The 17,383-nt window shown below is 41.4% G+C and overlaps 1 protein-coding gene across 2 annotated transcripts in view; it reads left to right on the top strand.

Moving 5' to 3' along the window:
• The first annotated feature begins 10,215 nt into the window (after window positions 1-10,215).
• ITGB1 (integrin subunit beta 1) overlaps window positions 10,216-17,383 on the top strand; it is a 76,841-nt gene continuing 69,673 nt past the window's right edge. The window contains exons 1-2 of one of the 2 annotated variants that reach the window (XM_083406273.1): window positions 10,216-10,309; window positions 11,257-11,326. In XM_083406273.1, the coding sequence (XP_083262399.1) occupies window positions 10,301-10,309; window positions 11,257-11,326 (79 nt within the window). In that variant the 5' untranslated portion in view covers window positions 10,216-10,300. The remainder of the gene's footprint in view (window positions 10,310-11,256; window positions 11,327-17,383) is intronic. The other variant, XM_083406275.1, reaches the window with a different exon arrangement.

Below are 17,383 nucleotides of genomic sequence, written 5' to 3'. Positions count from 1 at the left end.
TTTGCTAGAAAAATGGGTGATCTCAGAGAATGAGTGAAAGGTGTCATTGAATTCTGTGGGATTCACTTTTGAGTAAACATGCATAGGTTTGTACATTTAGTGTGTTGCAACGAAACAGCAAAGAGCTTTGCAGTTTTGTACAGCATAATACATTTAGGAGAGTTTATGCTATAATAAATTGTTTCGGGGAAATGCAAATAGTGGATGCCTGTGGCATTTCAACAGGATTGCTGTCCAACAGAACAGGGGCAGCTGTAGCCCTGCTCTGAGTTAATGTGAAGCAGTATATTTGTTACTTGCAGAAGAATCTCTCTTGCAGCTTACAGTGGAGGTATATATACCTACTGGATGGATAAGGAATAAGACAGACTCTCAAGTAACCTGGTCCTGAGCTGTATAGAGCCTTATATGTTAATACCAAAACCTTGAAGTTGGCCCAATAGCAGATTGGTAGCTAGTGGAAATCCCACAAGCAAAGTGTTATATGCTGGTGGTATTTTGCCTTCCCAAGCAACCTAGTCACTATGCTCTGCACTGTCTTGGCTTTTGTGACATGCTTGCATGTAATGTGTAGTTAGAGATTGTTGGTTTTTTATCAGTGTAAGTTATTTGCATCAGGTATGCCCAGCCATTAATGTTTTCGTACCTTCAGAAAAACAGGCATCTTTAGAAATACAGCTTTAGAAATACACCTCTCTCTCGACATTTCCGGGTATGAATTCAATTATTTAATTATTTCCCAGTGCTGCGCATATTTGCGGTTGTGCATAAGTTGATCTGCCTGTACATTCATCTGCTTGAAACACAAATGATTGCATTCTGCTCTTCCTGTCCTGTGGTAAACAGACCAGATACTAAGTTTACCTTTGGCAAAAATTAGAGTTGTGCACCAGTAATGCACACCTTTTATACAGCATTCACACAGAAATGAGAAAATATGCATCAGCTAGACCATTCAAATAAAATAAAAATGCATTCAATTTCTCTAAATTTCACGACACTGCTCTATTAAAACTATACTGTTAATATTCATATTTAACCTTTTATGTAGCTCAAACAATGTGCTCAGTGAAAGTGCTGAAAGTTCATAACAATTAAAATGACAAAGAGTCTGATATTTTTAATAGCGGCTGCTCTGAACAGTAGCATTGAGTGGCTCAATACTGCAGTGATTTTGAATTCAATATGATGCTAACGTGTCTGGCACAATCTGAGCATTGTGTAAAAATGCTCCCACTGGTATAAATACCCCTTCCATGCACAATAGCTAACGAGTATATGAAAGAGCTCTTTCAAGACAACATTAAGTCGTTCAAGGAGATACAAACCCAGCATTGAGTGAAGAGCTACAGTGCATTTGCTCTAATGCGGTATATGAATCACTTACTATCCTTGGCAATGTATCAGAGCCTTTAGATATATGATATGATCCTAGTGAAAGCCAATAAAATTCTCGAATCATCACACCTTGGAGAGAGTGTGTTTTTTTTTTATTTTAAGTACTCCCTTCTGAAAGTTCCTTGTTGTTGATTTATAGCATTAATAAAAATGCACCAAAATGCAATTTAGTTGGATCATACTAAATTATGACTAAGTAAAAAATGAGTGGCAGGACAGCAACCATCATTGTCAGCTTTTACCGTATTTTTCGCCCTATAGGACGCACCGTCCCATAAGGCGCACCTAGTTTTTTGGGGGGGAAATAAAGGAAAAAAATTATTTCCCCCCCAGGCGCGGGGTTGGGGAAGCCCGAGCTTCCCCCGACCCCAGCCCCCAAACAGGCAGCTCTCTGCAAGCCGTGGGAGCCCAGTGCTGGCTCCCGCTGCTTGCTGAGAGGTCCGCGAAGCCTGGACGCGCTGAGCTCAGCGCGCGCAGGCTTCGGCATGCAGGCACCTCTCCGCCAGCAGCGGGAGCGCTCCCGCTGCTAGCGGAGAGGTCCGCGAAGCCTGGGCGCGCTGAGCTCAGCGCGCGCAGGCTTCGGCATGCAGGCACCTCTCCGCCAGCAGCGGGAGCGTTCCCGCTGCTAGCGGAGAGGTCCGCGAAGCCTGGGCGCGCTGAGCTCAGCGCGCGCAGGCTTCGGCATGCAGGCACCTCTCCGCCAGCAGCGGGAGCGCTCCCGCTGCTAGCGGAGAGGTCCGCGAAGCCTGGGCGCGCTGAGCTCAGCGCGCCAGGCTTCGGCATGCAGGCACCTCTCCGCCAGCAGCGGGAGCGCTCCCGCTGCTAGCGGAGAGGTCCGCGAAGCCTGGGCGCGCTGAGCTCAGCGCGCGCAGGCTTCGGCATGCAGGCACGTCTCCGCCAGCAGCGGGAGCGCTCCCGCTGCTAGCGGAGAGGTCCGCGAAGCCTGGGCGCGCTGAGCTCAGCGCGCGCAGGCTTCGGCATGCAGGCACCTCTCCGCCAGCAGCGGGAGCGCTCCCGCTGCTAGCGGAGAGGTCCGCGAAGCCTGGGCGCGCTGAGCTCAGCGCGCGCAGGCTTCGGCATGCAGGCACCTCTCCGCCAGCAGCGGGAGCGCTCCTGCTGTTTGCGGAGAGGTCCGCGAAGCCTGCATTCGCCCCATAGGACGCACCCAGATTTCCCCTTCATTTTTGGAGGGGAAAAAGTGCGTCCTATAGGGCGAAAAATACGGTAGTTGCCAGGCTAAGAGACATTCCTGTGTGTCCATGCTTCTGGTGAATTTGGACCATCTGCTTTGATTCTGGCTGCTCTGGTGGTGTTCATCTTTTAGCGGGATGGGATAGGGTTTCTGGGATATGCACTTTAAATATTTTGTTTATTGCAATTTGTTTTCTTTGTATCTGGTTTTTAATTGTATTTTTAGCCTTTTGTTTATTATTAAGTCGCTTTGAGACCTTTTAGTAGAAAGTTGCAAATTAACGCAGTTAATAAAATGCTAAGGCTAAACTTGAGTAAGCAGGAAGGGATGGAGTTGGCAGGAGAAGAAATTGAGGTTTGAGGTTGCAAGTTGCACAGGATTTGTGTTTTTTGTTCTCTGTGAATTGTTACATGAACTATACTGGAAATATCCTAATCATGCATTTTTTATTTTTTATTTTTTAAAAAACTATTTCATATTTAGTGAATTGTAAAACTGCAGCCCTTATGTCGTACCCACTTTCTGCGTGCTTGTATCCTATTGTTAACTTTGTTGTCACTTTCTTCTTACACTTGGAGGCACAGAGGTTCATTTTGCTGTCCTGGAGCATTATGTCAGCTTTAGGGCAAGCTCGTACAGCTTGTGGCAATTGGTCTTATGGGCCAAATTGGAGGTGCCAAGCTAAATTAGGCACATGGGCTGGAGGTTGTCCACTGCTAATGTAAGCATTTGAGTATATGCAATCAACCAGCTCAAATTTATTGCCTAAAACCAGAGGTGTTTTGCAGCCAGAACTCACTGGAAATCAGTTCTGGCCCCTCTCAAGTGAGCGCCAATGTTATTCTAAGAGACCGAGGGAGGTGTTCATGGTGAGCTCTGGCACCTCTTTTTCTAGAAAAATAGTACTGCCTAAAACTATAGGTCATCACAAGATAAAACAAAACGGGATGGGGATGGGGGTAAATATAACAGAAGCCCTAAGCCATCACTGTGTAAAACAGTAAAGCATGGGGGAAAGATATAGTGCAACAAATGTGATGGGGGAAAATCAGGATTCAGCATAATTAATTTTAAAAATGGCTAAATTAAACCTCATAGCTGACTTTTCCAGTGGCATAAGTACTGAGTCCAGCTCAGTCAGTTATTTTCCTAGGTTTAAGTTTCCTTCAAAGCAATTTCTAATTTTAACTTGTAGGCAACAATTGGCCATAATGAAACTTATAAAAATAAGATGAAGATAATTGAGTCAAGTCAAGTTTCTTTAATAGTATCTTTTATACATTTGCATTGTAACCTTCGACTTTTGCCTAGGATTTTGCCATTAAATGTATATTAATATCCTTGTTTAAAAAGCAGGAAAGCTATCTTCTGACACATTGACCAATGGGTACCACCCCCCCCCCTAAGAGATTGAGATTTTTCTGCTTCCAGCGCCTTGTGTCAATGAACTGTTAAACAGATAATAAGCTAGATCCTAACCTCATTTAAATCACAGTGACAGAAGAGTTGCTTGTATTCCTTGTGAATCTGCACTCAAGAATTGCTGAAGGCCTTAGCTGAAACCAAGAAGCAGGAGTGAACTCCTTCCTCAGACAGAACGGCCTGGTTTATATTTAAGTAAATATGAGGCAAGAGGACATCTTTACTGAGTTAAAATTCAAAATCTTGCTCCATAAACACATCATTTGTACATGACTTGAACTCCTTATCTAAGACAAGGTCTCACTGGCAGGAAAAAATGCTGCAAACTCAGAGCAGCTGCATCCCAAAAAGGTACCAGGACAACAAATGGCTGTAAGAAAGATAGCTTAAGAAAGTGAGCCAAGCCAACTTTTTATGTTATGTGATAACATCAAAAAAGTCCTGAAACGCCTTGGGCTTATGCTGAATCTAAGATGGTCATGAACTATTTTAAAATTTGTACTTAACAAAACATATGCTAAGCACCATGTGCTGGTTTAATGCAGAATTAAGGATAATATGTCCATAAAATGCTTCACCCAATATATTTACCATGTTTCAAAGGCATATAAAGAATATGAAGTGGCAAGTACCTGTCTTCAGATATTTTCTCAACATATGAGGATCACAGTTTTTAAATGTTTGGCTGGTATTTTTAAATACTCTTTAAGTCACTTTGAGACATTTATGTAAAAAGCACTGAAAAAATGTAATAAACAATTCTCCCAGATTACCGTATTTACTACTGCATTTTATGCAATATAGTTTATAATCAGCAAGAAATGGTAGATAAGTAGCTACTTTCCTTTTGTGTGATGCTGTTAAACTGGAATAATGGAGATATAAACTGAAAGTAACACTGTTACAGATATATGTCAACTGTATAAAAAGGCAAGGAGGACCTAATCATAACAAAATACTTTCATTGCAAAACCCTTGTTGCAGTAAATGGCTGAAGGAGGAGGTTTTTTCCCCAATAAAGCCCAACTCTGTGTATTGTACCACCCTGAATATATCCCACAAGGAGAAGAGGTTGTATCAGGAGGAAGTATGTCTTAAATATTTCTTTACCGTAACTGCAAGCTATAATACTTGTTTCTCGCCTTCAGAACAGGCAGATTTAGCTAATTCCACGGCTTGACTTGAGCACATGCTTTTTACCTATAATGGGACAATCACAAAATAAATCCCCTTGGATTATTGAGCCTTTAATAAGCTTTGGTTATTTGGGCATGGTAAAATAATTCATCCTCCCTCCCTCCCTACTTTTTCTCATTAAGAGTGTGTGTAAAGGATGAAGTGGAAATCCTAACCCACAGTGAAAATTATAGGAACATTCAGGGTGAATTTGGCCAAGAAATTGTTTTAAAGGGATCCTATGTCTAGAAGGTCTTGGAGGTTTTTTTCATGAGGAAAGCTTAAATGTGCTGAGAGGGGCAGAATCCATCATTTTTTACCACTACACTACACCATGTGTGGACCCCCCCCCCCCCGCGCAATACCCTAAGGCTAATAATGGGTTAAACTGGATCTTTTTTTTACCTTTATACATTTTCTCCTTAGAGGCATTCTGCAAGATGAGTTAGGCTGAGATCTATAGTGAGTTTCTAAAGTCTCCCAGTAATCCACCCTCTGTTTTAACTGAACGCTAATGGGTGGTACCAATGACTAAGTCTGCTTCCGTCAGATGGGAACTGAAATAGAGGACAAAACATGGGTTTCTCAGTGTTCCAATGGATACTGGATGTATAGAGTTAAAAATGAACTCTTTACTCTAAAAAGAGGATATCTTGTTGGTGACGGCTTCAGTTAAGAGACACCATGCTCAGATTCCACTTCTTTGATAGGTGGCTCTGCCCACTTGTCATAGTTGGCCTGTGAGGTGGAGAGAGATAAAGATATAGGCCAAAGAGGTTCCCCATCCCTCACCTAAGGGTACATTTGATCTCCAAAACACATTTTTTCAAACACTGGTGGAATACAGCCAATCACTGGCCTCATTACAACCCCTGAACATTACACCACTACAGCTTGGACTCAGCAGATTTCTATTACTGTCATTAGAAGTGCTCATTTTTTAGAAAATTATTCATGTACTTTTTCTGATGAACCTTTCCTTTTAACCAAAATATTGCTTTTCATAACACTATTGCCAAGGACCTTGGTGAATGTCTGACGTGAATCTGATTTATAATTATTCTTCCAAGTTGTCAAATTTTTGAAATATTCTAGTGGAAATGGTAATTCAGAACAGCTTTCTTCTTAGAAAATGCAGGACAGATTACCCATCATTTTCAAAAGATGAACAGATATGGACCCTGATAGATCTTGATGATGGCAAGCTCTTGACCAAACTCTTATTGCAGCATGACATAAAATTCCATTGTGTTTTGACAGCCAAAATCGTCTACTTTTGCTTAGCATCCTAGGCAAATATGTTTGGCATTTCACTATGTATCAGTGCCAAACTTTCTGGTGTGTTTTCAAGAAAGGAATGAAAACACCAGGCCACAAACTACTGCAGTATATTAGTAAGTGCTTGGGAGGATTTCTTGGCATAATCAACAGATCTTAAATATCACAGAAATAGTTGCATATGGCAGTTAATAACAAAGTTACTGCAGTATATGCGACGGCCAAGCCAAGGAGATACAGTATTTACTCAAATGTAATGCACACCTTTTTTGGCCAAATCATGTTGCGAAAATTAGGGTGCACATTAGATTTGATGGTGCATTTACATTCGCCAGCAAAAACCTTTTTTGGTTCCAGGGTTTTAAAAATTGAGGTGTGCATTAGATTCGATGGCACATTGTTGTTGTTGTTGTTTAGTCGTTTAGTCATGTCCGACTCTTCGTGACCCCATGGACCAGAGAACGCCAGGCACTCCTGTCTTCCACTGCCTCCCGCAGTTTGGTCAAACTCATGCTGGTAGCTTCGAGAACACTGTCCAACCATCTCGTCCTCTATCGTCCTCTTCTCCTTGTGCCCACAATCTTTCCCAACATCAGGGTCTTTTCCAGGGAGTCTTCTCTTCTCATGAGGTGGCCAAAGTATTGGAGCCTCAGCTTCAGGATCTGTCCTTCCAGTGAGCACTCAGTCAGGGCTGATTTCCTTAAGAATGGATAGGTTTGATCTTCTTGCAGTCCATGGGACTCTCAAGAGTCTCCTTCAACACCATAATTCAAAGCATCAATTCTTCGGCAATCAGCCTTCTTTATGGTCCAGCTCTCACTTCTATACATCACTACTGGGAAAACCATAGCTTTAACTATACGGACCTTTCTTGGCAAGGTGATGTCTCTGCTTTTTAAGATGCTGCCTAGGTTTGTCATTGCTTTCCTCCCAAGAAGCAGGCGTCTTTTAATTTCGTGACTGCTGTCACCATCTGTAGTGATCATGGAGCCCAAGAAATTAAAATCTCTCACTGCCTCCATTTATTCCCCTTCTATTTGCCAGGAGGTGATGGGCCCACTGGCCATGATCTTCGGGTTTTTTGATGTTGAGCTTCAGACCATATTTTGAGCTCTCCTTTTTCACCCTCATTAAAAGGTTCTTTAATTCCTCCTCACTTTCTGCCATCAAGGTTGTGTCATCTGCATATCTGAGGTTGTTGATATTTCTTCCGGCAATCTTAATTCTGGCTTGGGATTCATCCAGCCCAGCCTTTCGCATGATGTTTTTTTTTTTTTTAAAAAAAGATATTTATTAAAAGTTTTTTAGTTACAGAAAAAAAAGTGTAAAGAAAAACAGACACAATAAAATGTTTTTACAAACAATACATCAAAAATAAAAAAGGAAAAAGGAAAAGAAAAAAGAACAATACATCAAAATAGCCTAATAAAAAGAAAAAAGAAAACACATCCAGATTCCATATCATAATCTTTCATTTACTTATTTCCTCAACTTCCTCACACCTTCCTTTTTTGTATTCTAGTTCAATTTAACTAATTCAGCAAATCCCTTCCCTCTTTCTCAATTTTTTGTTCTATAAATTGTCTTCACCTAAACTTTTAAATTTTCCAATTTAGCCCATTAACAATCAGTTTTTGCTTAATTCTTTATCACCTTTCTGCTAAAACCATATAACATCATTCCAGTATTCTTCTAACATTCATTAATTTTGCAATATTTCTGCAAATATACTTTAAATTTTTTCCAGTCTTCTATCGACTCTTCTCCCTGGTCTCGGATTCTGCCAGTCATTTCTGCCATTTCCATATAATCCATCAACTTCATCTGCCATTCTTCCCGGGTGGGTAGATCTTGTGTCTTCCCAGCCTTTCGCATGATGAATTCTGCATATAAGTTGAATAAGCAGGGAGACAATATACAGCCTTGTCGTACTCCTTTCCCAATTTTGAACCAATCAGTTGTTCCATATCCACTTCTAACTATAGCTTCTTGTCCCACATAGAGATTTCTCAGGAGACAGATGAGGTGATCAGGCACTCCCATTTCTTTAAGAACTTGCCATAGTTTGCTGTGGTCAACACAGTCAAAGGCTTTTGCATAGTCAATGAAGCAGAAGTAGATGTCTTTCTGGAACTCTCTAGCTTTCTCCATAATCCAGCGCATGTTTGCAATTTGGTCTCTGGTTCCTCTGCCCCTTCGAAATCCAGCTTGCACTTCTGGGAGTTCTCGCTCCACATACTGCTTAAGCCTGCCTTGTAGAATTTTAAGCATAACCTTGCTAGCGTGTGAAATGAGTGCAGTTGTGCAGTAGTTGGAGCATTCTTTGGCACTGCCCTTCTTTGGGATTGGGATGTAGACTGATCTTCTCCAATCCTCTGGCCACTGCTGAGTTTTCCAAATTTGCTGGCATATTGAGTGTAGCGCCTAAACAGCATCATCTTTTAAAATTTTAAATAGTTCAGCTGGAATATCATCACTTCCACTGGCCTTGTTATTAGCAGTGCTTTCTAAGGCCCATTTAGATTCACATAAATACAGTAAATAACTATACAACCTTTGGAAGACGTCTGAAGGCAGCCCTGTATAGGGAAGCTTTTAAATATTTAATGGTTTATTATGTTTCTATATGATATGTTGAAAGCCGCTGAGAGTGGCTCGGGCGACCCAGTCAGATGGGCGGGGTATAAATAGTAAAATTATTATTATGGAATAGGATGTCCCCAGGTCCAACTACGGCTAGCAAACTGACAATGGGGAGCACAATGATCTCTGGTGTATGACTTTTGCAGGCTGATGGTAGGGCCTTTTGATAATAGTTTCATTGCTGCTCCACTGAGCTTTTCACATGTCCTCACAGGGCTTTTTGTAACAAAAGGAATAGTGCAAGTGTAGATAGGCTGATGGATGTTCAATGGGCCATGAACTAATGGTAGATCTAGGTTTAAACATGAGCAGCAACAACAACAATTTTATTATTTATACTCTGCCCATCTGGCAGGTTATTTTAAAACTAAGGGGGAGTTTCATTCAGGTTGAATACATGTTAAGGTGCGGTATTACTGAATTTAGCTAGTAATTGTTAAAACATATTTGATCACAACAACTAAATTTTTACAGTGACTACAGTGTATTCCAGAGGCTCAGAAACTGACAATATTTTATATATTATTCCTGACAGCTTTTAAATCAATTTCACAGGTTGCTGAACTTGTGGTTTTGAATTGGGAGCTGTTAATTATGCAGTTCTGCTTTCTTATAGAGCGCCATCTACAAATCTGACAGCTCCTTTTGAACTTCCCTTTGTGTTCTCTGAAAGCCACACCATTTCCCTTACTAACATTGTAATGTGTGGCTATAAATCAGGGGGAATCTGAATGGTCCTAAGAAACCATTATCTAAATTTGTACAAATAACTGTGCAGGCAATGCTGGAAAAGATATATAAGGGAGGAATATGTTTGCTATTGCAGTTACAAGGAAAGGCAAACTATTATTTTAAAGTAGAGAGGACAGCTGGACAAGTGTATATTTTCTAAAAGCATTGTGCATGGAATCACCGCCTAATTTATTGTTGCTGTTGTTGCTAAAGTCTTATAGACTAACTAAAGTATTAAAGATTAATCAGGTGTTACACAATATGTAGAAATATTTGTCTAACTAAACTAAACTAGACTAACTAAAGTATTAAAGATTAATCAGTTCTTACACAATATGTAGAAATACCTGTCTTAAGCCATAAGAAAAGGCGAGGCAGAGGAAGCTGTCTCAGCCCCGCCACCGACTTCTCGAAGCCCCCGGACAAGGGTTGGGGAGGAGCCTGAGCTCAGCCGCGGCCATGGCACAGGTAGCGGCGGAGAGGAGGGGCAAGCAAGACAGGGGTCTGCTGGGGGGGGGACAAAACAAAGCCTGGGCGTTGCGAGTGTATCTTTTTGTGTGCGCCTTAAATATTTATTTGTTATGACATTTGGTTTTATAGACAAGAACCAATTCCATGCGTAGAATATAAAAGTCAAAGCCTATGAGATCATTTTATTATTTTAGATGTGATGCTGGCAGTGAGGTGAAATGAGCAAGGACAGCTATTGTGTATTCAGAACATGTGTGGATTGTTCTAAGGGAAAAGGCACATTGACTCTTATCCCCTTGAGTTTAACATGTGATTTATTTATTTATTTTTAGTTAACTATTGAAAAACTCACACACTGTTTAATCTTATTAACTATATTGTGTTAACCCAGTTCTGTGCACTATAGATTGTATTACGGTTTGAGGTTTATTTGTCCTTGTCACCTACGCTTTGAGGAGTTTCTCACTGCCCAAGTTGAAAGATGGCAGTGGGTACGTATAGTATGGTGCATCTCTTCCAACACCGGCCAAGAAGGCTTCCAAAGATGTATAAATGGAAGACATTTCAGGTTTAATAATAATAGGATTTTTTCAAGGACTCTACAGTCGTACCTTGGTTCTCAAATGCCTTGAAACCCCAATGTTTTGGCTCGCGAATGCCGCAAACCCAGAAGTGAGTTACTGTTACATGAGATCTGTGTGTTTGTCTCTGTTTTTCTATGCTGTGTTTTTCATGCCTATTTCTGATCTGTAGAGCTTTGCTTCCAGGAGGACAGAATACAGTATTCATTCTGCTCTTACTGCAACATTTTAAACAGTGACTGTATATGTATAACCTTTTAACAATGCAGTTGACAGTGCTATGTATATACTTTTGACATAAGTGCTTGTAACAAAGGAATAGAAATAGTTAACTAGTTCAATTATTTATATTTTATTTTACAGGCAAATTTCAAGTTTCTCATCTGGATTGGATTATTAAGCTGCTTTGTGGTCTGCGGATCTGCCCAACAAGGTAAATGGAAATATGCACAGGTTTAGAAAACGTAGACTGATTTTCTATTCTACAGTGCAGGTGACCTATTAATTCCAGAGCTATCCAGTGTAAGCTTGCTATGCTTGTTTTGAATTGATTCAAGGACAAATGCTGCCTGTTTCACTTTCATACAACATTAATCCATATTGGTTTAACCTCTTTGCTCATGTCTCTGAACCTGTTGGCAAAGAGGACATATGAACAGGAGGTAGGAGGAGGAATGTTTGCCCTGGAGAAGAGATTGAGCTGTATCTTCAGAACCACACTCTTGTTTCTCTCGTGTAGCCACATCTGAAGGATGCTGAACTGCATCTACAGCTTGAAATTGTACTCTTGTCCCACGTTAGGTCATTTGAAATGTTATGCACCTCTTATTCTTCCAAGTAAGAAAAACCAAACAGCCTTTCCAAACATGCAGTGAAATAGATGCAGGTGCAATTTCTCTTGCAGAACGTCTTTACGTTCCGCCGTTTCATCCTTTATTTTTGGAATTCACCTGCATCTATTTTACTGTTTGTAAAATACATTGGAAAATCTAGATTAGCGTCACCTTTTCATCATGTGTGTGCAGTGCAATGAATGCACGTGCAATTTGTCATGCATAACTGTTGTGGTTTTCATGGTTTTTCTTATGTGGAGGATTGTTCCATGGCATTTGAAGCAGTCCTAATTAATGAGTTATGATTGGCACAGAAGAACTGTGCATTCTCTTGCGGGGGCCCAATTAGTGCCATTGCCTTCTGTTAAGAGTTTGGGTGTAATCCTTGACGCCTCCCTTTCCATGGAGGCACAAGTAACAGCAACAGCCAAGGCGACATTTTTCCACCTTTGCCGCATCAAGCAGTTGGTCCCTTACCTTTCCCGCTCCGACCTGGCCACAGTGATCCATGCGACGGTCATCTCCAGGCTTGACTACTGTAATTCACTTTATGCGGGGCTGCCCTTGAAGCTGACCCAGAAACTCCAGAGGGTGCAGAATGCTGCAGCGAGGCTCCTCACGGGGTCTCTGCCACGGGAGCATATTCACCCAGTGCTTTTCAAACTGCACTGGCTCCCAGTTGAGTACAGGGTCAGATTTAAGGTGCTGCTTTTGACCTTTAAAGCCCTTCACGGCCTAGGACCCTCGTACCTACAGGACCGCCTCTCCCGGTATGCCCCACGGAGAGCCTCAAGGTCCATAAATAGCAACACCCTAGTGGTCCCGGGCCCTAAGGAAGTTAGATTGGCTTCAACCAGAGCCAGGGCCTTTTCAACTCTGGCTCCGGCCTGGTGGAACGCTCTGCCTCATGAGACCAGGGCCCAGCACGATCTGATTTCTTTCTGCAGGGTCTGTAAGACAGAGTTGTTCTGCCTGGCCTTTGGCTTGGAGCCAATTTGATTCCCTCCCTCCCTTTCTTTCCTTCTCCTCCTACGATGAGGCTACATTTTAATATTTTAATGTTTCCATATTTTAATGTTGTATTTTAATTTTGTTTTTAAGTTATAATCATTCAATTTGTTTTTATTATTGCTTGTAAGTCGCTCTGAGCCCGGCCTTGGCTGGGGAGGGCGGGGTATAAATAAAAAATTATTATTATTATTATTATTGGTGCTCCAACTTTCCCTCTAGACTCTGAGCACTTGTGGAATTGATTGTTAAGCAACACTTGCAATCATATGTTAATTATAGATATAATGATTAGTTTGAACCTCAGTTTATGGCTAGTAAGACATTTACTTATACAGTACATTAAATTAGGTATGTGTTGTCATTTCTTTTATAAAAAAAACCCTTGCATTTTCTTATAGGTGGGAGCAATTGTATCAAAGCTAATGCTAAATCATGTGCTGATTGTATACAGGCTGGACCAAATTGTGGATGATGCAAAAGTGCAGTATGTATTTTTAGAAAAATTTATTTCATTTGCAATATTTTGTTTCCTATTTCATTTTATCTGTAGCTATTATGCATTCAATAACTTTTTATGATTCACTCCTTTGCATTGATAAATAAGCTGCAAATGAAAGCTACAGGTTTCTCTGGTCAGTGTTAGACTCTACAAAGTGCAGAGCAGATGTGAACAATAAGTCTGCTGCGGTTAAAATTTTGGTGGTGGAGATGTGGAGGCTGTCATGTATGTTTAAGATTGGCTTTGTGAATAACAATTCGTAGCTTGAAGGTTAAGTTTTTGTTGTTGTTGTTGTTGTTGTTGTTGTTGTTGTTGTCATCACTGTTATTCTGGAACTGGTAGGAAACAGTGTTGGCGGCAGCATCAAGACCAGCAAAGATTTTTTTCTCAGAAATAGCCTTTCTTGTTTTAATGATCCCCTGGTGGCTTTGGAAGATGCTTTTGTGCACATGGAGAGGTTTTTGAGAGCCAGTATGATCTAATGGTTAGGGGACGTGGGTGGCGCTGTGGGTTAAAGCCTCAGCGCCTAGGGCTTGCCGATGAAAAGGTCGGCGGTTCGAATCCCCGCGGCGGGGTGCGCTCCCGCTGTTCGGTCCCAGCGCCTGCCAACCTAGCAGTTTGAAAGCACTCCCGGGTGCAAGTAGATAAATAGGGACCGCTTACTAGCGGGAAGGTAAACGGCGTTTCCGTGTGCGGCTCTGGCTCGCTAGAGCAGCAATGTCACGCTGGCCACGTGACCCAGAAGTGTCTTCGGACAGTGCTGGCCCTTGGCCTCTTTGAGTGAGATGGGCGCACAACCCTAGAGTCTGTCAAGACTGGCCCGTACGGGCAGGGGTACCTTTACCTTTACCTTTACCTTTATGATCTAATGGTTAGTGCTGGAATAAGAATACAGAGACTCTGGTTCTAATCACTACTCAGGCCATAAAGCTCTGTGGGCTACCTTGGTTATGCTACGCACTCTCAACCTAATTACCTTTCAGGACAATTAAATGGGTAGCAGGACTCCTGTGCTGCTTTGAAGTTCCTGTAAGGTGCAAAGTGAAAGACTGCTTTCTCCATGACAATACACAATAGGAAGTAGCAAGAGCAAGACATTCTCTTAGTGCATTTGAGTTTCCCGGTTTGTAGAATGCAGTCTCCTTAGGCTTTGTCCTCTTCCCTTTGCCAGTGGCAAGGACTCTGCCCCCTCCCAAGTTCTCCCTCATAGTTATTTAAAATCATTCCACTCTGGAGTCTCTCTGTCTGGATTTAATTATATTCTCCTGGTGATATTAGGAGGGCAGTAACTTTAGCTGCAGACAAAGCAGGTGGACAGGGAAACAGAATTTTCTGTGCGTTTTAAATCTAGTTTGACTTCTGGAATGTCCTGAGTCCTAAGTTCTGATACAATCCTTAGGCCTAGTTTCACAGAGGTGTTAAACCTCTGTATGGAATGTACTATTTCAGACTGCAGATTGGGACTTGCATGCTTGAATACTTCTCCGAAACAACAGCAGCAAAAGTAACAAAAATCCATGTACAGAGATAACTGAAAATGCCTATCTTTTACGGGCCTTTTGATTCATGAGATACAGAGAAGACATAATGTACATAACTTGTTTTTTTTAATTGTGATTTATAGTTTTGTTTTTGATTGCCATAACCTATCCTAAAGTCTACAGACGAAGAGTGGGATATAATTTTTTAAAATGATAAAAACAAAATGTTGAAAAGAAGACTAGACTAGAGCCCTGCTTCTGACAGCTACAGTTTCCACTAACAGTGAATAGCTGCCTGTGTTTCTAACCTCCAAAATAAAATATCTGTATTCTGCTTTGCCACTTTGCCCTGACCTTTGACACCTAAGGTGTATATTTACAGGACCCACTCTACTGCTGTGAGCATAAATTGTTTTAAACTCTTGAATAGTAAATTCCTGCAGCCTGCCTTGGAACCTTACAGTGAAGAAGTCAAATAAATTACAGTAGTATGGTATGTTGTAAGTTGAAGCCAGAAAAGGCAAAACTTAACTTGACTCCTTTTTGTTTTTCCACTGCTTGTTCATTCTAATGGTTCCTTTCTAGTGCCACTGCTAGTTTGCACAATTTGTACTTGGTTTGCTGTTTTGTTCACTGGTGTTTTCCCACTAAACTTCACGGAATAAATACAGTGTATGAACTGGGCTGTCTGACAGATACAGCAAAGAGCAGTTCCTATTCTCCTGGTCATCCTTTTACAGAAATTGCTTCCAGCCACATCTCTGTGTGTGAAAGTGATAAAACACAAATTGCTTTTATGCTGTATCATATAATAATGGTTCTTCATTGGATTTTACATGCAAAGTGTCAGGTATTGGCTGTTTGGTCGTGTGGTCATGTAAACCAGCAGACAGCAATGACTCACTGTTCCATTCTGGGACTTGGATGGGCTGCTTTGAGTATACTTCCTCAGGAACCTGTCTGGCATCTTCCTCTGGGGCTCCTATATATTTAAAATAGGGTGAACGAGCCATAGCTGAGTGGCAGAGTCCTACGCTTTGCATGGAGAGAGTCTCAGGCCCAGCCCTTGGCATCTCTCGTTTAAAAAGGTCAAGCAGTAGCTGATGTGAAACACCTCTTCCTCAGACCCCAGAGAAATGCTGTCAGCCCAATGGAAAGATAATTTAATGGAGAATGTAATGCAAAAAAGATTGTTCAATTATCTGTATTCAGTCAAAAGTTATAGCCAAATAACCAGAAAATGGAATTTTTAGAGAGCCAGTCAGGTGTCATCTTGTTTTGGCAATGATGGCTAATAACACCACTTTTTTTTGGAGTAATACCATAAAATTATATATTAATGGAAAGACAATTTTGGCCACTAGTGTATATTCTTATCAAGATGCTACAGATGTGTATTGTGTACTTATTTCCAAGAGGAAAGAATCTTACTTTGGCATCCTCCACACTTGAAGTTACACATACATACATACATAATTTTGCTTGTATGCTGCCTTTCATCCTTCTAACCATGCTCAAGGCAGCTTACAGCATGGAAAAATACATAACAACATTATAACAAAAGGAGTCATAAACAATGAATAAATCGTTTTTAAAAAACCACAACCAAACAGAACAGTTTCACATATATCACAACAATATCTAAGATAAAGATACAATAAATCAACAGCAACAACTCCTTGCTCCACCCGCCCAAAACCCAAGATTCTGTTCAGCAGCCTCAGCTTTTGTAGCTCTCAGGCCAGGTTAAAAAAGGCTTTCAAGGCAGGGGGCAGGTCCCCCAGGACTGAGAGCTAAGATGGGATAGCTCTACATCAAACAAATGCATTACTCCCTTCAGAAGTGATCTCGCCAAAATTATGTATAAAACCTTCCTTGTTTTGGTCTCCTCCTCACGGTTGGAGGCACACTAACAATGACAATGTGCAGGCCCCCCATCAGATTTGCTGTTGGCTCTTTCTTTTTGTGCCTGGACTAAACACTTATTTTTGTCCCACAACAGAGCTGTTTTTCTGGCTGTGTTGTCTCTCGAGTTCAGTTCCTGCCATGTCTCCTCTGCCTCTCTGGCACTTGGCTCCCAGCAAGAGCCCAGCTGGTTTTGGCTTTACTGCTCCATCACAATCCCTCTGCTGGAAGCAAGAGCCCTTTCTTTCAAATGCCAGGACTTCTTCCTCTCTGAGTCTGCCTCACATCTCTTTCATTCTTCTCCTCTCCTTGTAGCTTGTAGTTCCAACCATGAGCCACACCCACACTGGTGTCATGACTCCTTTTCTGAGTCTGTGCCCTTACAGTCTGCCCTGCCCATCCTGCAGCTGTCTCCTCTTTTTGCTAGCTCTGCTAGGCCCTTGCATCTCGACCCTTCCTCCAGGACTTCTTTGCAGGGACAGGTGATAGCTTTGAAACCTACCAAGCCCACTTACAGCATCTTTCTTGAAAACTACTGTCAGACTAGTTTACTCTGAACTGCTCATCACTAGAACATTGCTGAATTCCATTCTATTTTTATGCTGCTTTCAATCATCTTCCAATGAGCTATTAAAAATAGTAAGACAGCTAAGATAACATTTGGAACAATATTACAGTTTAGTACAAGATTAACAATTAGACTTTGCTGTATGCTGCTGTGTGTATCTTTGCATTTCTGAAAACATACCTTTACTGAAGGT

The sequence above is a fragment of the Podarcis tiliguerta genome (assembly GCF_965153285.1).
Source record: "Podarcis tiliguerta genome assembly, chromosome: 12".
Lineage (NCBI taxonomy): Eukaryota > Metazoa > Chordata > Lepidosauria > Squamata > Lacertidae > Podarcis > Podarcis tiliguerta.
This window is presented reverse-complemented; position numbering and strand designations above follow the sequence as displayed.